A 22193-nucleotide genomic window follows, 5' to 3' on the forward strand; every position below is an offset into this window, starting at 1 on the left:
CTATAAAATATAATTTCTCAACATACATAACTCAATTTCTCCATGAAAAGACATTTTTGAATTAGGCTTTTCCCCCTCCGGACCACCTCTGCGAAAAGAAAACCTTTTTTTACTGTTTCACATTGTAATAGCAGGAAAGAAGATTCGGTCATTTTTTGATTCAACTGTGTAGTTATTGACCAAAAATGAGAAAATTTATTCCAGGTGTACTGTAAAAATTCAATTTCTGAATTCAGGCTGAATTCATTTGATTTTTTTTGTTCCAAAAATGTGCATAAATAAGGAAATTTAGCATGGCATTAGTGGCTATAGTCGAGTCAAAGCTATGACTAACTAACGTTCTGATTTGTGATGCAGTTGCGTGGGCGGTCGCGATGGGACCTTCGCTTGTTGCGCGAAGTTGCCGAGGTGAGCGAGGATTCTGCAGCGTCGATTCGAGAGCAATCGTCTACGCAACTGCACCACAACCTAGACCGATTTGACATCGATGACAGAATTCTCAAAGCTGGGGATTTTTGAGTCCCATGTGCTGCAAGGGGATGGGTGTGGCGCAGTTGGTAAGAGGTTTGGCTGTGACTACACGATCTATCAATGGTTCAAAACCGCTTTCAGGACAACTAAACCTTTAGTTCCCCTGGTTCCATTGAATCGGTACCAAATTTGTCTGAGAGGATAAAAACATTGACTTAACACTTTTTAGTTAGTTTTACCTAAATTACGTAAATAGCAACGAGATCGAGTCCCTTCCAATCGTGCACTACTTTTTCATTGTTTTTTTTTTCGCATATATTACAATTTCATTGGATATTACAATCGATCGGAGGCTCGATTCCGTCCTAGTCCAAACCAAACCTTTCATCCCTCTGGGGTCGATAAATTGGTACCAGACTTTTCTGGAAGGATAAAAATACTGAGTTGGCACATCGGCTAACCTCTGCAAGTTATTGTAAGGCTGCACGCGCGTTCATAAACCTCAAACGAACTCTGAGTTAATTTTGAGACGCGTAGGCGCATCCCCATAGGGATTAAGTAAGGAAGCCCGAAAGGGACACATCCTGCGCTAATGACAGCTTGTTTCTTACCGTTGCATAGATGCGTAGATAATTAAATATTCAATTAATAGTATCAATGCCTCAGGCATCAAATTTCTCTCAGCAATATCAACATTGAGGTATGCGTCCTGCAATGCCCACAGTCACGCAATTAAATGTTGTGGAATCAGACCTCATCAATGACTCAAATCCACAAAATTATTTTAAATAACTTCACAGAAAAAAGTCCGTCATGGGAAAAAATAGCAGATCTAACTAGCCTGGATCGACACAACAGGGACCACCCATAATCAGTGAATAGTGTTGGTCAAGCCGAGTGATCGTTGAGAATTGACAACCATGGATCGACTAGGAATTTTTTCGTCGATTTCTGTACGGATTCGACACGGTCCATACGGAAACCAAGCACCTACTCAAGAACATAGCAGTGAATATTTTAAAAATTTCAAAATAGTCTTAAGGAATTAATAAAAGAGAATTCTTCTCTTTTTTCGAAATATCTCGTGCAAATACTTCCAGCTCATGGCCCAAACAGGGCACCAAGTATTTTTTGTGATGACCGTAAAAAGATTTATAATTTCACCGAGAAAAAAAAGCACAATACATGTAATAAGTAAATTCTCTACATTTCATAACCGGCTTAACAAGAAAGTAAATGGATAGAAATAAAAAAAAAAAGAATTTTCTTACATGAGATAAGTGAATATCACCAGGAAGACTTAAGATGAGATGCTTTGTGTAAAAAAAAGCTGTAGAAAACGGAAATGATTGGTCCTAGGCATAGACATGAGGTCGTTGTGTATTATTTCTGGACACCTCACACTGTGAATTGACTCGATGATATTTTAAAGAAAATAAATGACCCGTAAATATTGCAAGATAGGAGATGACTAGTTCAAGAAATCAATGAGATCGACCTTTCCTCTTTGCCACCTCATCCTTTTGTTCAACACTGAAATCCAGCATCGTCATGATAGCCTGGAAGAACGATCACTTAGGAAAACATTAACACCTAACTACAAAAAATGTTACAAACCTGTAAATGTTCCTTAGCATCGCCTTTATTTAATAAGTAATAATAGAATGCATCGTGTAAAAATCGCAGCACGACGCGATCCTGCGTCATTTGGTCGACTTGAGCAACCTGAAAAACTTCTATTTTGTGTGTAGAAAACATGGAAATCGATCGGCCATACCAACATGACATTGTGTTACGTACAGCTACATTCGATGAAATTTTTCACTTTCATCTTACAAAGGAGAAGCAATATTTTAACAATTAATTAATTTAACATTCAGTTTTAGCAATGAAAATTAAAATTTTACCTAACATTTTTTCATGTACCACTATTATTTCCTAAAATTTTTCATTCAAAAGAATCTGATTTTTATTTTTTTTAAATTTAATTAATTATCAATTTAATTATCATTCAACATATATTTTCTATTTTAACAATCATGAATGAAAATAACCGAAAAAAATGGATGAAATAATGAAAATTATGAATGAATGAAAATAAATTAAAATTATTAATTATGAAATTATTATTTTTATTACCAATTTTGCTACTATTCAACATTCATTTTTTCTCATTTTAACAATTATGAATCAAAAATATAATTAACGTAGAATACATAGAATACATATAGAATTAATCCAAAATTCTTCTTTTGAGAACTTCCTCACCTCTTTTAGATCCATAGCTGCCGCTTCCTGACCCTTTTTGAACATAACCAAATACATTTCTCTCCTGAAAAACACCATTAATTCAGCTAGTATCACAATATTAAAATTTCTGAATTAAAATTATTTCCAAAAATTTTCTAAAATTATTTTTAATTATTATTTCCATACCTTTCCTCCTCCATATCTCGGATTTTCTTCTCATACATTGTGTTCTCATTACGACTCACCGCCAACCTTGCTTCGACCTCTGCCAGTGCCTCACGAGCTGATGAGGAGTCCTAGAACTGCGAAATGAGTTCGACGGTGCTAAAAATCTCACGTTATGCCTCACGTGTTCGATTTTTGCGAGGAGTAACTCGACTTTCGCCCCTAATGCGTCCTTTTCTTCTTCTAATCTGTTCAGCCGCTCGTTGTCAAACTTGCATTTTTTGGCGCTTATTATCTAAAAGATAAAAATTTTGCATTTATTTAAGAGTTCATGGAAAAAAACGATGTCTTAAAAAAATAATATATCTAAATATTACATACATCCGCATTTGCAAGTGCTAATTGTGTTTGAAGAGATCGATTTTCACGCAGAAGCTGACCAACACGTTCTCGCAACGATACCGCACGTGATTCGCGGCGATTCACTTGGGAATGCAATTCGGCCTCGAATTTGCGTTCGCTATGCTCATGCCACGATTGTGACATCAATGGGACGGTTTTCCTGAGAAAAAAATGAGGATTTCTGCCAAGATCATATTTCCCGTTGAGAAGAACAAAAAAAAAATAACTAAGAAAAAAAACTAACCCTGATTGTTGTGGAATATTGTCGAGCCAATTACAATCGCCAACCGATGTTATTGACGATGACAATGATGAGGGGATATTCTAAGGATTTCTTTTTGGATATTAAATAAAGAAGCAATTACGGGGAAACATCTCTGGATCACCTTTCTAGCGCATCGACGGCGTTCCATCTGATCCATCCTTGCTGAAATGGTCCGTCTTCCTTGTTCGCTGCGAGAACGACGATCCTGGTTAGTCGGCTCTGATTTTGTGGGTGGGGTTGCTGATACACGACATGCAACTGTTTCACGTGTAGATCCACGGTCGAACGGACGTGGATTCTCATGAACAATCACTTGGCTACGGTATTCTCTGGAAAAAAATCCATTTAGGGCATGATAGGACACCCAAATATTATTAGAGATCCTAATTTTTTTCATGTTCGCTTCATTGATGTACGTGATAATGGAGTTACAATTTTTGATAAAGCATCTGGATAAAATTTCAAATTCCTCAAAACAAGGATTTTCGCTCTTTTCTCGAAATACTGTTCTTTTTAGTATTATTTAGCATTTCAAATATTATCGAGCTAGTATTATAAACGTTGGAATGGTTAAAACAGAACTGCGGGGTTCCAATGTGATCTAAGAGGGAGGGAAAGGTTACACAGAATAATACTGGTTCGAAAATAATATCACGAATAAATCCAATATTATTTTTAAGTTTTTTTAAGGAAGAGGAAAAAAATCGAAGAAAGAAAGCCCAGAAATTTAGAATCACAAAGTATACATAAATTATTAAGTCTACATACCGACGCAATTCACTAGGAGTATGGTAGCTCCTACTTCGTGCAGATATAGGAGAAAAGTAAACAGAAGAATCCACGGACGTATCCGCATCTCTGAAATATGGAAATCTCGGATCTGACTAAACTCTACCTCTAAACCTTCCCTTGAGGCACCTTTCATTTTGGCAGCGTGCAATTTCCAGCTCTCCGCGAAGCATCGCTACCTGGATTTTCAACTCTCGACGATCATCTTGAGCACGTTGATAACCGGCTCTCATTGCATTCAGTTCTCGGAACATTGTACCACATTTTTCTTTCCATCTGAAAGAAGAGGAAAATCCCGAAACTGATACGCATAGATACGGTAATGCAGAGGTTCCTTTAGACTCACTCCTCGACTTCATGCACATTTGTGACATCACAAGTAACGTTAGTAGCGCTTCGGCTGCGGATTACAGGATGAGGATTGCGCTGAGCAGAAGTGGATCGAGGTATTACGCCTTCTCGTCGATAAACCTCCAGTTCTGCTTGGGTCTCGTTGAGTTGACGGGTCAATCGATCGATGCGGGTCTGGAAATATTCAAACATTACTTGAGGGATCTATTCGTCATTTGGATGGTTCAAACATCCGACAACAGATTTGCTTATTGTAAAAAAAAGTGTTGTATGAACTCCTGTGCTCCAGTATCAATCAAAATCCCTTCTTCTTTTTAGTTTAATTAGAAAAAAAAACAGAACAGCTTCGAAGAAGATCCAAGTTAGTTTATACGTAAAAAATCTACTTTTTCCATGACTCCTAAATATTTGACAATTTATTGGCGATATTCCAACCTTCATAAGATTTCTTTCTTGACGTGATCGTAATAAGTCTCGAGTCAAATTTTCCCTCTCGTCCGTCTCCCAGCCCATCATAACCGTTTCAAGGATATTCTGAAATTTGTTTTCATTTGTTTTCCAAACGTTCACCACTCGAAAGCGTCAATTCAGTTGGCGTAAAGCTTGTTGACGAACTTGAAACGCTTCACGAAAAATATAAGTAACTCCACGGCAAGGTTAGTTCGATCTACAAAACCATGCCGCACTAGTGATCTAGTGTAATCGACGAATTCTCAAATGCACAGTACAGAGAAAAAAAAAACCCGCTTCTCACTAATGCGTGGATTCAGATAGATTCTGCTACACTCTGAAATAATCACTCATCACTTCTCATGTGATGATTAGTAACAAAATTTGTATTTGGAAACTAAGTAAGTGTAAGTAAACTAAGTGCGTAAGTTTAGGTGATTTCATTTTAATTTAAAAGGAAAAAAACCCACATAAAACTATTTTGTGCCATGCGAGAACTGGTCTCCAACTGGGCGAAGAAAAGGCACGTAGGTGGGAAGATAACGAGAAGTATAAACGTGTGCCATAGCAGAATATTCGACATTAAAAGCAGAAATGAGAGAATCCATTAAACAGTTAGATTCGATTTATGCGCTTCGACAAGTAGTAAGTAAGTGAGTAGTAGTAAGTGGTTTTTTTTCAGTGGAAGGTGAGGTTCGAGACTCAACACTGCAGGATTTTGACGAAAACGCAAAACACCTACCAGAAATACCAATAATAATGAGTAATAATACAATTAATAAATGATAAAATAATAATAGAAATAATAGTAAACACGTCAAGGGCATCAGAGACCTCAGCGAGAAAATGCTTTAAATTTGTAGGAGTGATAAACTGAGAGCCCATGAATTGGATAAATTCTGCACAAAAAAAGCACTTTAGATAAGCAAAAGGAATAAAATCCTTGCTCGTTTCATTCCGTTCATCCTTGTGAGTGCAAAAAGTCGCTTCGTTTGACTAAACTGAGGGTTCCGATGCTTCTAACCCTTTTGATTCCTCGATTTGTAGGGGATATTTCGTATTTTCTGTGCGATACTTGGAAATTAAGCTTCGAACCTCAAATACTACCGGGAAGCATTCAACATCGGAAATTTGTCCGAACGATGTTTTTGTTAAAGTCGATTAGAGTAAAAAAATAACTGAGTTACCAGTGCTGCAACAAAACTCGTTCATTCTGGTTTCTTTGCTGTTTTTCAACCATTCTGATGTTTTTGGTGCGCTCAGCAAACAATCCGTCCATTTATGGAACAATTTCATGAGCGAAATCCTCCACACCTCCACAAGACGTTTTATGACAATGCTTCTTAAGCAGTTCTCCACAGGTGTCGTTAAGAGCAAAGAGCCGGGAGCAGGTTAAAAATTTTTCAAAAAAAATTTTTCGGGTGTGAACTTCAAATTTCAAAGTTTCAATGACCCATACAAGCTATGGTTTCTTCTGTTTGTTTGTTTATTCGAAATTCTTCTTCAGCAAACCACTGACCGAATGCAACAACTCTTCATCTTCAACTGGACTTTTACCGCTTGCAGCTGAACCTGATCCTTCTCGAATATTCTCATCGTTACTTGGTCCTCGATTATCCATTGTGTTGAGGATTTGTTCAAGGTCCGACTTGACCTATAAGTCTCGTATTAAACGGGGAAAATTCCTAGAACTTGGAATTTTACGTTTTCGAACCAAATTCAGATCATCAGCTAGAGTTGCGAATGCTGGAGAAAGTTGACTACGATCTCGTCCAACCACGGATGCTGTCTTACGCAAGGAATCGCGAACTTTCTCCAGTTCCCTAAAAATGTGGATAGTGAAGAATAATGTGTGTTTGACAAGAAAATAATCTGGTTTTAGTCAAATGAGGGCCATGAGCTCAACAAAAAATAATTATTCAGCAATCATCTCTAGCCGGTACGAACCAAATATTCCCCACATCATACGTCATTTATTCTATTTGTGTACAACAAATAAAACAACATGCATTATACCAGTTATTCTTCAATGGTTATTCGCGTTAAAACCATATCCTGACAAAAAAAAAACACTTTCCGCTGGAATTCAGCTTTCCCCAAGGGGTTGTAAGTGAAAAGAATAACCTTTTCAGGCGGACATTCTCAGTTCGCAGACGAGAGGACTCATCATCAGTGCCGATCTCTGATTCAGATAACGTCTTCCTGAAATATACAAGAGCTGAGCAGGCTACAAGAACAATATGGAGCTGGAAAACATCCAGAGATACAGGGAAATGTAAAAAAGAACCGTAGTCTTTCGGATCCTTCTTGAATCTGCTGGATACGGTTCTTTTAATCTTTAAATTCGCAATAAATCTAACATTCCAGGATTCCAAACTAATTTGTAAATCCTTGACCATTTTGCGGAACCGCAGTCCACACGCAGAGGCTTCACGAGGCAGTTGTCACAGAAAAATATTGAAGATAAATTGTGGGAAGAAATCCATTGGGAGCATACTCCAATCCTACATCTCCTGGAGAAGAAGGACCAAAGAATGATAGAAAATAGGAGGGATGAATGGTGATAGAGAGAAGAAAGAAACAACAAGGAAAGATCGGACAAAGAATGGACGAAGAACCAAAAAGGGAAAAACAAAAAGGAAAGGAAGGGGAAAGAGAGGAAACAAGGACGAGAGAGTAACAATAATTGGTCCGTAGCACAGCTAAAATTTCCTTTCCATATCTATTTTGTACAGCATCGCCGTCCAAGAAAAACTCGTGCAGCACACCTTTTTAAAATCCATAAAATTACGATACATATTTTGCCATGTTTTATTCGACATTCTTTTGGCACTTCTTTTTCTTTGTTCTTTATTTTCTATTATTCTTATTTATTTTCTATCTTTTATTCAGAACGTTCACAAGCTGAAAGGAACAAAAAAAGAGGATTCATAAGCTAAAAGAATGTAATTATTTCATAATAAAATAATCTGATTCTAACAAATTTCAATTTCATTTTCAACTATTTCAGATGATCATCTAGCGCTATTCCCTCAAAAATCCTAAATTGTTGATATCCTAAGAAGAGGAAGGAATCGTTGGAAAATCGTGATATGACCAGGGATTAAGCTTTCCAGAATGCTATTTACGAAGAAAAATGGAAAATAGATGAAAGACTACCGTATTGGAGGAGGATCCCTTGATGTGCTTGCACCACCAGCAGCTTGAGCCTCAATTGTACGTTGAAGTTCCTCATTATCCGTTTCAAGATTACGTATACGAGATTTCAACCACGTTTTTTCAGACTCGTATCGATTCATTTCCTGAAACGGTACACATATCCACTACAAAAAATGCATTTATTGACATTATTATTCAATTTAGAATTTCTCAATGCACGGACTTGATCTAGTTCACGCCGGACATTTTCAAACTCGTTCACAAGATGTCGAATTCGTTCACGTTCACTTCGTACCAATGTCGCCTTCTCCTCCTCAGCAGATGTCAACTAATACAAAAAAACAACTGTATAACAACAATAAAACAACACAATAAATAAATAAATAACAATGCAAGAATCCAATAAGGATGTAATGACGTCACAACACAAAAAAAGCGATTTACACTAAAAAAAAAGAAGTGATCATGCATCACAACATTACATTAAAAAGGAAAAGAGTTAGGATAAAGTAATTAGCGAAAGGTAGAGAAAAAAAAACTGACATGCAACTCGCTGGTCACCTGTTCACGTAGTTCTGCATTCTTTGTCTGGAGTGCTTCTAGTTTTTCCAGATCCACTTTTTGTGGTTCGGGTTCACGATCAACAACACAAGCGATGCGACGACGTACTTGAACTCGTTTGTCGGCCTAAAATAAAAGTTCACAGGAGGTTCAACTAACAGACTTGATTCAAATTTTCGAAAAAAAAAATGATAAAATTTGAAAAAACCTTTTCTTGCATCGTACTGATCAACTTCTGCTGTAATACGTGTACTTGTCGACGAGTTGTTGTCAGTTCACCTTGGCATAACTTGAGACGTTCTTCGTTTTCATCAAATAAATCACCCTAAAATAAAATAAAAGAATGAATGAAGAACGAAAAAGGGAAAAATAAAGAAAGGCGGAAGGACAGTGAAAAGCGGAAGGGGAAAGAGAGGAAACAAGGACGAGAGAGTAACAATAATTTTATTATATTTTATTATTGGCTTTTATTATTATTTATAATTTATTTATTTATGTATTTATTATTTATAAGCTACAGAAAGATACTAACCAAAAATTATTATCAAGATACTATTTCAAGATTTTTTGTATTCTTCAAGATATTAAGAAAGATATCCGAAAATTAAATAATATCCAAAAATCTCTCCGAAAATAGATAATAGAGTAATAAAGTAGGATAAATAATAGCTAAGATAATAGAAATAGAAAATATGATAAAATTAAGATAAGAAAATTAGACAAGAAAAGACTATCCAAATAGATATCCGAAATAAAATATCCGAAATAACTCCTGAATCCCACCGACTCCTCCAGAGAACTACTCCTACCTTTGCGATTATTGTCGATTTGCTTCTGGAGTTTGGTCTACATGCGACATATTTGCTGACTTGTCGAGGACGAGCCTCACATTCCACATCTCGACGACTTTTGTTGATCTGAATTCAAAAATATTCCGTATTTAATCAGATTATAAAAAAAAACAGATAATCTAAAAACATTTAGTTCGATTAACACCAGAGTTCGAAAACGAGTAAGTGAATTGAATTTGTATGAATGAATTTTGTAATTATTTCTCTGCAAATTTAAATTGTAAATTTTTTTACTAGTATTATGACAACGTTTCTCTACCAATCCTCCACAAGTGCAGTGAAGATGGAACATCCTGAGTCTACTTCACGTCCGAAAAAATTCGAAAATATTTTTAAAAAGAATTTTAGTGTAATTTCAACACTATTTTTCAACTCCAGGTGGTCAGCTTATCGTCAGCTTAACTCCTTTACGTCAGAGGCGCGCTTACCGCCCCAGGCAATTACATGTGCACTGACAATTAGCACGCATCGATTCGCGTAATAAATCCAGAGATCGGAATCCAGAGAATAGGTGTGAATACGTACTTGATTGTTCAATTGAGCCACATGATCAATGCTACTTGTTAGGCGACATTCGAGATCAGCACGATCCAATTTTGCTTTGATCTTCATATCCTCCTTCTCTTTTAAATGTTGAGCGATTTCCGCCTAAACTCACTCTCCAATTTCTTCCCGATAAGTGTAGAAAGACGGAAAAATCCATGGAAAGAAGTACAGGAAAACTAACCTTTGCCCTTTCAAGATTCTGCTCCAGCGCTGCCTGTTTACCTTTCCAGTAATCGGTCTGTTCCTTGTATTTGGCCAGCGCTTCCGACAATGCTTCCTCGAGTGTACGTTCCAACTCTTCACGTTGCGCTGTATAACGTATATCGAACTCACTCTTTTCCTGAAATTTGTCGAAAATCAATTATCGATCTAAAAAGAGCTAGCAGGGTCACCAACCTTTTGTAGCTGCTCTATTCGGCTTTCCAGCACCGGCAACTTCTCAGCAGTCGCTGAGAGTTCCTCCAGTTTCCTGAAGAGAAGCTAGTGGAATTCAAATAGATTTCGGATAGAAACATCCAGAAACGTCAAGGCAGCTTATCTCACTTCTTGTAGGATTCCCTTTCTTTTTGATGTGAATCGATTTCTTGACGTTGATCACGACGTGTGTCCTCAAGTTGTTTGGATAATGTGTCGACAAGTTGAGTTTTGGTGAGCAGAATCTTCTCGATTTCTTCGAAACGTTCATGAAGATCCGTACGATTCGATGCGAATTCATTATGTAATTCCTGGAATATATCCAGTAAAGTGCTAGAAGACCTCCTAATATGAAGGAATTTCAATCCAAACCGTAAGTTTTCTTTTTGTGAACGCAAACTCGTCCTCATGCTTTGATAAAGTCTCGGCGGTCAACGTTGTTTGAACTCGTTTAGAAAACATAACATTGTACCTGAGAAAGGGATCTTTCAATTATGTTTTTCCCGAAAAGAAAAAAAAAACGAAGGAAGCTCACCTCGGATCCACAAATCCTTTACGCCAATCACTGCTATTCTCATCGCTTACGACAAGATCATGCGCCATTAAGGTGTTTTGATAGACTTGCATACGCTCTTCCATATACGCAATCGCTTTTTGCATCGTTTCCTTCTCGGCCTTGAAATAATAACATTTTCTAGGAATTTTCAGGATAATTTTGAATTTATTCGCTCAAATTCTAATTCTAGGATTCCAAAATCCTCAAAAACTAGACTTCTGGAAACTCTTTACCAAACTTCCTTTCACTGTCACAAATTGTTCACTTGTTTTCTTCCCTATAACTTAATGCACATATATGAACACAGCTACAATCGATTGGTCGATTTCGACCAATCACGTCATCCGTAGGGAGTGTCTCACAAACGATATGATTGGTTAATGAGCAACCTACAACTTTGTACTAGTGTAGTGATTCAATCACATGAAAAATTCCAAGGATAATTTATTGAGAGTTATATTTCGTTGTAAATCGTGAGGAGAACAAAGTTCAACACTAAAGCTTCCATAAAAAGCTCTTGCTCCAGAAAACCTTCACCTGATGTCGTGCAATGACTATATTGCAGGCAGCAACTTCGGCAATTTTTGAATCGCGTTCTTGCACGGCCAGGTCCAGCTGTTGCTTGAGGCGATCGCTATAACGTAAGGATATATAAATCTGTTCCTGAACAGAAAATAAAAATCCAGAAGATCCAGAAGATATAAAGATACCGATGATCTTCTAGGCTATCCAATTCGTGACGTAACGCACCGACATCATCCTCTAACTCACGAATCCTCATGTTCACCTCTTCTATCTAGATTTAAAAAAAAATTACTCCTAGCATTCGCATTTGAGTCACGAGTTCGGATTCACACCTGTTCAAGCAAGCGGTTGTTTTCCTGGATCAGATCTTTCTTCCGTTCAACACATGAAGGCATAGTGCACTCAAATGGAACTGGAGAAATTCTTGTTGGAGTTCCGGTAGCGACATCTTCACCAGTAGCCGTTGATGTTTTTTGCACATCCGAATCCTAAAAAATCGATCTAAATTAAGTTGCGCAGCACCTAAATTCACCGGAATTTAAAATTTATAAAAATTACTGTGTTAGAATGTAAGAAACAGTTCAACAACATCATTCTACTGAAAGTGCTCAATTCCTAGCCTATCTGAGAGCCAGAAGCTTGGATTCTGTTTGTGGATTGAACTTCCTGTACAGTAATACTGAACCATCACGAGTAGATCTTCTTATTTATCTACAGGAGCGTTGAGGAGGAATTATAGAATAAATATGGATTACGGATGAGTACCTGTGGAAGAATATGAGTTTTTAGACATTAATAGAAGTTACTAATAAATTTCTCAACATATTTGAAACATCCAGAAGAAAACTTTTTCTGGCAAACGATGAGAGATTGGAAGATTACCATGAAACGTTTTCAGATTCAAATAGGTCATCATCTGATGGAAAGAAGTAAATTTCGACCCAACTATGAAATATTTAATACACCTCTCTATCCGGAAATAATCAGTAATCTCTGAGTAAGTTCCCAGTTCGATCTTCTTGAATGTTGGCACTATAAAGTTGAGTCCTGTAGTCACTAATCGATACTAAACCTAGGAATTTCTCCGGCAACATATGTTCGGGATCCAATGTTTCGATTAAAAACCCTTCACAACGAGCATTAGATTTCCCGTGCTTTTCCATGTTATTTCCTGTCGAAGATGCACTTTGCAAATCCATGCTATCATGGAGGAATTTCCGTTTCCTCTATCTCTCAACTCTAAATTACTGTGTGGTTGTTGAGAGATTTATTTGATTTAGAATAGTGGGTTAGGTCCGTGCTGAGGTGAAAATGGTTTTTTCCTCCATGACAAAGTACAACATGAGTTCCGCTGATTTCTCGTATTTCTTTATTTATTTCTATTGTAATTCAAGTGGAATCCACACAAAAAGCAGGAGAATAATACAGTTACCTGCGTCTTACCAGCCCGAACGGCGAACAATTCCGCACGAAGCGCTTCCTCAATACGATTCGCTTTCGATAGCTGATCCTTGACGACGATCTCCAATTGAGCGGCTTTCGTTCTCCAGATGAACGCTTCATTTTGACAAGCCTATATCCGGAAAATCATACTCTAAGACGAACTCGCAATAAAACTCCCAATCCACCTGAATATGATTTAGTGCCTCTTGACTGAGGTACATCGGTTGACCGGTGAGTTTCGATTCGACAGGTAAGCACTGAGGTGAAGTTAAGACCGGTGATGACATGGTCATCTGAAAAGGTGATGTTTTTTAACAAATATAAATTGAAGAAACAGAGAAGGAAGTATCCATACCTGCTCAGGAAGACTATGCACTGGTGACATCGGCATTGATGGTGAAATTGTTGTTGGTGGAGGCGATCGAAGTGCTGATATTACAACATTAACGTGAAATTTAAAAAAAAAGTAATCTGTGTGCAGACAGTAACCAAACCTGTTCCTTGATTAGGATCGACAGGGTCGAATGTGATCGGACTTTGTGATGCAGGATGAGCATACTGAAACATTGTTGAATAGGTTAGAATTTTTCTGATACACATCTGAATCCTGAACTTTTTCTACTTTTTCTTTTTCTTTTTCTTTTTTTTTTCTTTTCCTTTTTCTGATTTCTATCCGAAAAAAAAACCAAATAATTGGACATAAATCGCCACCTGAACAGGATCGGTCATCGTTTCGGAGTCTGTACGTGAGACGTTAAGGACAGATTCAAGATCCTTCACTCGAGAAGTGAGTCGAATAATTTCATCCCTGAAAATTCTTCTTCTTCGGAAAAATTAATGTGAAATAATACTTCTCCGAGGTTCATCAGCTCACCTGGCCGAAAGTGTTTCCTGGACCAGCTGGTTCACTCTGACCGCATGTCTTCTTTCCATCTGTTTCTTCTCACGTTCATGAGTTTCAGCCGCTTCACGTTCCCTCATCATCATTCGATGACTATCGGATAGAGATGCCTGCTTCACGTTCAGTACCTCCACCTTAAAAATAAAAAACCTTAAAAATAGACCATAGTGACCTCCACAGTAGTGACTCCTCCGTTCCTCCTGACCACATACCTCTTTAATACGCTCACGGAGCTCTTCAAGATGACGTTCCTTCTCGTCTCTTTCTTTCAACGCCGTTTTTAATTCATTTTTGAGATCATTCACTTCCTAAGAAAAGATAACAATTTCTCCAGATCAACAGTAAAAATCCAGGGAATATTTACCCTATTCCTTCGTTGTGTAGGCGTTAGATATTCACCCAAATCACCGTGATTATGATTACATCCTCGTCGATGGCAATGTGGTACAAATCTGTAGATGAGCCGTGACGCTTCGGGAACATCCTTGTGATTCAAGTGAATATTTCTAACCTCGTATCCTTTCCTGTCCACCATCGTCCTACCACAGTCGTCGAAGCAGATCCGGTAGAACTCGCCACACTCATAGTCTCATCACGTGGTTCATCTTCTAAGATGTAAGATGGTCGTTTTTCTACAGTATTCACACAATTACCGTAAACACACCAAAAAGATCCTGTGATTCCAACAAAACCTCCTCCGAATCATCTTCAGAATCGAGAATAGCCGTTTGTCTGAGGGATTTTCATACAATTAACGAACTAGTACCGTAATTTTTAATTTTAATTAAGAAATTCAGAGCACCTTTCATCTGTCTGTTCAGAGCTGGCACCGTTACCAAGATCCTTGAATAACTGCTCAGAATCCGTATTGTTCTCATCGCTGGTATCACCGAATATTGCCACTAAACACAAAAGTTCTTTTTTTACAGTAACTTCATCTCAACTTTGCTAAGCAGGATTTCGCTAACTACATACGTAGCACTAAATCCTAGATCAATGTTACAAAAATCGAGGAATCCACAACTTCTACTAGCTAATTTAAACCAACCTGAATCAAAACTTAAATAGTCAGCTAAAAAAACGTTGACATCATCAATAATTTATAAAAAGAAGTAAAACTCTCGGATCAAAGATAATTTAATGAGGTATCGTTCACAACAATATTGTGTAAAGAAAATTAAATTCCTATAGTACTAGACAGTACCAGGAGGAGTTATTTGATATAACAAATTAACAAAATACTCATAAAAGAAGGATTTAATCAAATTATAATCTAAATTTAGCCTTGCCTTCAATGAGTTTGATGCCCAAGAATTAATTACTCTACGAAATTATACCTGCATTCTTTTCCCACCAAGTAACCGATAATTTCGGGATACGTGTACTGGGTTTGTCTGGAAAACGATCAGGAGATGGTCGATGAGTGATTGTTGGAACTACCTGCAAAGGAAAAAGTTTAATTATTCCCATGTTTCATTCTCACTGAACGACTCCGTACCTGATCTTTGCTCTCCGCTTTAATTGAGGGTCGTTTTAGGATACCTTTTATCGGTTCCTGATTTTCGCTTCTGCAAAGAAATCTGTAACTACAATACTCTGCATGAACATTGAAAAACCGACGGTGAGTGACGGTGCGGCACCGTCGGCTACCGTCGCCCGTTCAGTACTTCCACAGAAGTGAAGATTTCTTTAAAATCTTTACACAGATGGATTCGACTCGTTGAGATCTATTCAAATATGTATACCATGTAGAACGAATCTATTAAACATGCGGAATAATGCTTGAAAACACCAAAATCATACCTATTTTAACCATTTAGGGGCAATTACAACAGTTTTCGAGGAGGAAATTTATTTTTAGGTGCTGAACAATGTTATGTTCTGTTATTTCTAGAAAGAAGAATGAGTTCCTACCAAATTAAATCATTTGTTCGAATTATTTCTATAATATTAGTCAGAGCTTCGAAAACGGTTTTTTGGGCTTTTGCTGAATTCCAACAACTTTAATACGAGAAATAAATGATAAAAAGTGAATACGTCCCCAGAATAGTGCTTAGAACAACTTATATTTTGACAAGAGGTGAGTTTTTTTCGTCTGCTGGTATCAGAAGGTGGGATATAATCCTTCAAAGTTCACAGGTTGCCAATCACAGCAGGAAAAAAATAGTTTGTTGTCAACTTTGAGCATTTATTAATCCTCAAAGAGCTAGGTAGCACAACTTCACCAGGTTTATTTTTGTAGCAGATAAAATATACTACTGTATTTTACTTTAAGAAACTCCGTATATGCGCTTATCTTTTATGCTAGAAGCATCAAAGTAGGTAAGTTCCAGTTTTTTCGCGTAGTGCATGATCTCGTTGTGATTTCCTGGCGTTTTGTTTGGCTATTGAAACCGTGATAACTAGAATCTTTTTCAACTTTTGATTTTACACCAATATCTGAGTTTTCACGGTGTTACACCATGTTTGACTTTTTACTGATTTCCTAGAGCTCGGTCTTTTCTCGCACCTTTGCGAAGGCATAGCGCCTCCCAATCGGGTTACGCATGTCGAACAGTGCAGGACTATGGGGGCGCCATTGCCATACACATGGTGTCACAAGTTCATAGAACGATCACAGCTTGACAATAATGACGTTTATTAAATATAACCTTAGTAATTAAATATCATCATTAAACACCAGAACACTGAAATCACTATTCGAGATTGTCCGTTTCAAAATCACTTTCCGTTTGACGCCCTTCTAGGATATTTCCTCCATTGCGCTTGATAACTCTTCGCAAACGTCTCTTAATGCAAATCGCAATTTCAAGAATGGAATATCCAGCTATTGAACTGGCCTGCTGAGTCCCCAGATTTGAATCCTATTGAATTAGTATGGGGTAACATGAAGAGTCTCTTCGCAAACGTCTCTTAATGCCAGCTGCGTATTTTTCACAAGTCTCCGACGTTAATTTTTCCCAATATGCAAGGATAGAAGATTTCAATTCGCTTATTGTACGAACGCCGCGACGTCTAAATTCCAAAGACAAAGAATAACACCTCATTTGGAAGTTAGCAAAATCAGATAAAATTAAATGGAATTTGGTAGATAAAATCTTTGTAAAATAATAAAATAATGCCAATTACCTAATATAACTCTTCATGTTACCCCATACTAATTCAATAGGATTCAAATCTGGGGACTCAGCAGGCCAGTTCAATAGCTGGATATTCCATTCTTGAAATTGCGATTTGCATTAAGAGACGTTTGCGAAGAGTTATCAAGCGCAATGGAGGAAATATCCTAGAAGGGCGTCAAACGGAAAGTGATTTTGAAACGGACAATCTCGAATAGTGATTTCAGTGTTCTGGTGTTTAATGATGATATTTAATTACTAAGGTTATATTTAATAAACGTCATTATTGTCAAGCTGTGATCGTTCTATGAACTTGTGACACCATGTGTATGGCAATGGCGCCCCCATAGTCCTGCACTGTTCGACATGCGTAACCCGATTGGGAGGCGCTATGCCTTCGCAAAGGTGCGAGAAAAGACCGAGCTCTAGGAAATCAGTAAAAAGTCAAACATGGTGTAACACCGTGAAAACTCAGATATTGGTGTAAAATCAAAAGTTGAAAAAGATTCTAGTTATCACGGTTTCAATAGCCAAACAAAACGCCAGGAAATCACAACGAGATCATGCACTACGCGAAAAAACTGGAACTTACCTACTTTGATGCTTCTAGCATAAAAGATAAGCGCATATACGGAGTTTCTTAAAGTAAAATACAGTAGTATATTTTATCTGCTACAAAAATAAACCTGGTGAAGTTGTGCTACCTAGCTCTTTGAGGATTAATAAATGCTCAAAGTTGACAACAAACTATTTTTTTCCTGCTGTGATTGGCAACCTGTGAACTTTGAAGGATTATATCCCACCTTCTGATACCAGCAGACGAAAAAAACTCACCTCTTGTCAAAATATAAGTTGTTCTAAGCACTATTCTGGGGACGTATTCACTTTTTATCATTTATTTCTCGTATTAAAGTTGTTGGAATTCAGCAAAAGCCCAAAAAACCGTTTTCGAAGCTCTGACTAATATTATAGAAATAATTCGAACAAATGATTTAATTTGGTAGGAACTCATTCTTCTTTCTAGAAATAACAGAACATAACATTGTTCAGCACCTAAAAATAAATTTCCTCCTCGAAAACTGTTGTAATTGCCCCTAAATGGTTAAAATAGGTATGATTTTGGTGTTTTCAAGCATTATTCCGCATGTTTAATAGATTCGTTCTACATGGTATACATATTTGAATAGATCTCAACGAGTCGAATCCATCTGTGTAAAGATTTTAAAGAAATCTTCACTTCTGTGGAAGTACTGAACGGGCGACGGTAGCCGACGGTGCCGCACCGTCACTCACCGTCGGTTTTTCAATGTTCATGCAGAGTATTGTACCTGCAAATGAGTTCTAAATACCTCTAAAATATGTGTTCATTATTTTGCTCAAAATTTAAACAACGAACCAAATTACTGCTAAGTTACAAAGATGAAATCCAAACGAGTCTTTGCTGTCTAGAAACTATTTTAAAAAAAATTTTATAACCTCTTTTTTCGGGAGATACATAAAAAGAGCTGAGGTAAGAAGGTGAAAAATTGTAAAAAGTCATTTGCAATAAGTTTAAAACAAAATAATTATGGATAAGATACGGATGCAACCAAAAGTAACTCTGCGATTTGGACCTCGGTTTTCGAGCCGTGCTCTGCTAAGAGCATCTACAGCCTGCTTTTCTTCCTAAATTCTGAAATTCTGGAACAGTACCAGGAAACGATGCATTTATAAAAACTGCAAATATGCTACCACGTTATAGGCCGTTTTAGTTCATTCAATTTCTAATTTTCAGTATCATCCTAAAAATTATAAAAATTATATAAAAATTGTGAATAAAAATATTAATAATTAAGCGATCAGGTTCTTTTCTCTTAACATGTAATAGAAACTTAAGGATTAAGCGAAATGTTGGAAATTTTGAATCAGTGAACCGAACAAAAAATTCAAAAGCCTTTTTTCTTCCAAAAATAGAATAGAATACATAGTCCCATGTTTAGAGAGGACCTTTATAATCCAAGGACTTCCGGGGACGTTCCTGGATACATTCCAATGCACAAATGAACACAGTTTAAGTATAGCAATCGCTATAGTCACTTATTTCACACCTGTTAGTAATAGCCACACACAGGTGGTACACAGGTGGTTTCAGAAATGTGTCGACAAGGATGTATGTACTTTCAAAGCGGCAAAAGAAAAAAACTGTCGATATTGTACCTTGACGTAGAGGGTCCAGCTGCAGGATCATCTTGCGTGGTTCGTGGCTCTGAGGACATATGAAATCCACGATCTATAAAACAAAGAACAACAATAAAACATAATATAATTGCATATAATTACATTCTCTACTAGAAACAGACAGAAACACGCAGCATTTAATAAAAAATAAAACGCAGCCAGATTATTCAGGAAAAAAGCTGAGCTGACCTCAAACGAGGAAGAAAGATGAGAAGGAAAATTATTAAGAAAGTTGGTTCCTAAGAGAAAAAATGTAGAAGAAGTGTCGTATTGATAATATAGTAATATTTCTCATTCCATGAATTTTCCGCTGTTCTATAATGACATTAATATAATAATAATATAAAAACATAATGATATATGATACTTTAACAATTGCAGCTTCGCACTTTTTTTAAAAGAAATATTCCAATTTTAAAGTAACCTTCCACCTACATACTACGTGGCTCCAGTCTACATGGAAAAAATTGAAAAGAAGGCAGAGCACCGATGCACCAGGATCGACAAAATCCTCATTTAGAAAAGAAAGAGGAACTTTTTCCAATAAATTCAAATACACGTGAATGAAGATCCGAGTGTACTTGAAGATTTGAAATGAAAAATTTGTGCGAATACTCAAAAACCTCAGAAGAAAAATCTTTCACACGGAAATTAATATTTGTTCCATTTTCTGAAATAAAAATAGCGAATAAATATATAATATAATATAATAAATTAATAAATATATATAAATAAAATAATAATAAATATATAATATATGACAAATATCGCAATGAAAAATAATTGAATAAAAAAATAAAATAATAATAATAATAATGAAATATAAATATAAATATAAATATATAAAAATAAAATATATATAAATAATAATAATTATAAAATAATAATAAAATAAAAGTTGAAAACCTGTCGAATCCCAGTGAAATATATCTTATCGCAGTTTCAACACGTACATAAGACAGGAAATAAGAGGAATGGCTGCCATTTAGGACTCAGAGGACAACCTCACATCAGCAGTTAAAAAAAAGAGTTCGCACGCGATCGCCTCCACTTAAAGTGATGATTTCAGAATCAATAAAGTGCAGTAAAGCGAAGCAACAAAGTGATTCGATTGCAACAAGGATATTCTGGAAGTCCCTCGAGAAAAGAGAATACAAAAGGAAACACTTTCGAACAATTACTTTCTTTCTTTCTTTTTCCTTTTTCCTTTTTTTCCTCAAGTCATTTTGCTCAAAAAAAAACTGACTACTACTTGTTTTCGAATCAATAAATACTAAAATATATTTTGACAACAATATTTAGACAGGATAATGGTTATGAATTAATTTCGGAAGAATGACAAACAATCTCTGGAGACAGTTAGTTAACAAATAGGTGACAAACAGTTCTGACAGAAAAAATTGGAATTCATGCTCTATCCAGAATGCCCAGAGAATTTTCATTCAACTCTTTTCCCAAATTTAGTTTCTTCTTTGAGGACGTGTTCATCATAAAAATTAACGTGGATCGATTGCAATTTTTTCCTAACAAATTTTACAAAGAAGATCAAAATTGAGTAGTTCATTTATAAAATTAACATCAAACACAGAGTCTTTCGGCTAAAAAACAACGTTTTTAACAGAAAGTTAGTGTAAGCGAACGGTGTCGACCTAAACACATACAGGTATATGCCGTTGTTCAAAATAATTAAATTAAATAACCAAAAAATAAAATGATTTAAAATAAGCAAATTACTAGGGTGCAACTGAAAATGGGTGGGACCTTATCTGGGACCATGTGGCCGGCGTAGTTTAGCCCCAAACCCGTGCACAGAGAGCAAAATCAGCCATTAGTGCCTATTCTGGTGCCATTAGTTAAGCTTTCACGTTCCTTCTCACGAAATCTGAATAACTTCATACGCGGCGTAAACGATACGGTACTGTAGCTGGTAATGGTAATGGTACTGTAGCTCACACAGTTGTACTATCTAAGCACTATCAGCATCCACAGTAATCCTCACTTATCGGGGATTTATCAAATTATTTCCAGCCAAATTTCAGGATTTTTTCGCATTTGGAGAGGTATTAGCACGTAAAAGGTTCCGAATAGAACTCGCTAGGAGTTTGCTTGAGGAATTGAGAAGTTTCTTCCGATCGGATACTTTTTAGGGTGTTCGGGAAGTATCTGCCGAAAATTCCACAGTAGCGTCGATTTTTTAGATGTTCTGGAAGTTCCCGTTTTAAATATATTATATAAAGACACTACCGCTTGTACACACATCACATATCCGGCTCCCTCCTCCTTGCCTATTTCATCTCATAACGGCTCATATTTCTTCCACCCATATTCGGCAAGTACTCCTTTACCAGTTCGAATCTGGCCACCCCGTTGCTGAAGCTCATCGAAACTTAAGTGAAGTATTCGGCACTGAAGCCCCTTCTGAGCGGTCGCCTGGTTCCAACGCTTCAAAGCCGGAAACAAGAAACTCGAAGATGAGCCTCACCCTGGTCGACCGACTGCAATATCGTTCGACGAACTGAAGAATCCGGCGGAGCAGCATCCATATGAAGGTGTGCGGTATTTTGCTGCCAGTCTTGGCTGTTCGCTGTCCACCGTGAACAATGAACTGCGATCTCTCGGAATGGTGAAAAAGCTCGGTCAGTGACTCCCACATGCATTGAGCGACGGCAACCGCCAAAGACGCCTGGACATCTGCACTCAGCTGCTCTCCAAAAACCGCAGATTCGACTGGCTGGACACCATTGTCACTGGAGATGAA

At 37.0% G+C, this 22193-nt stretch overlaps 1 protein-coding gene across 2 annotated transcripts; it reads right to left on the reverse strand.

Annotated features, from left to right (window-relative positions):
• Positions 1-1955: 1955 nt before the first annotated feature.
• RB195_021197 (uncharacterized protein) lies at positions 1956-22092 on the reverse strand (the record flags this gene model as incomplete). 2 transcript variants are annotated; one of them, XM_064207812.1, is made up of 44 exons in its annotated part: positions 1956-2030; positions 2089-2196; positions 2740-2803; positions 2908-3017; positions 3071-3181; positions 3268-3448; positions 3533-3612; positions 3675-3882; positions 4322-4411; positions 4472-4618; positions 4689-4867; positions 5129-5227; positions 6663-6797; positions 6858-6966; positions 7268-7345; positions 8303-8445; positions 8526-8630; positions 8864-8989; positions 9072-9188; positions 9673-9780; positions 10240-10362; positions 10442-10600; positions 10657-10729; positions 10804-10985; positions 11047-11146; positions 11210-11349; positions 11768-11864; positions 11941-12026; positions 12088-12243; positions 13188-13328; positions 13384-13491; positions 13554-13627; positions 13693-13756; positions 13910-14006; positions 14073-14233; positions 14312-14407; positions 14464-14551; positions 14611-14707; positions 14764-14831; positions 14902-15001; positions 15437-15539; positions 15598-15667; positions 19415-19487; positions 21918-22092. In XM_064207812.1, 44 exons carry the CDS (start codon positions 22090-22092, stop codon positions 1956-1958), a joined length of 5004 nt encoding a protein of 1667 aa, XP_064063692.1. The 2 variants fall into 2 exon arrangements, with proteins under 2 accessions (XP_064063692.1, XP_064063693.1); XM_064207811.1 differs by having other exon boundaries at positions 8846-8989.
• Between the last annotated feature and the right edge of the window lie 101 nt (positions 22093-22193).

The sequence above is a fragment of the Necator americanus genome, chromosome X (genome assembly GCF_031761385.1).
Source record: "Necator americanus strain Aroian chromosome X, whole genome shotgun sequence".
Taxonomy (NCBI): domain Eukaryota; kingdom Metazoa; phylum Nematoda; class Chromadorea; order Rhabditida; family Ancylostomatidae; genus Necator; species Necator americanus.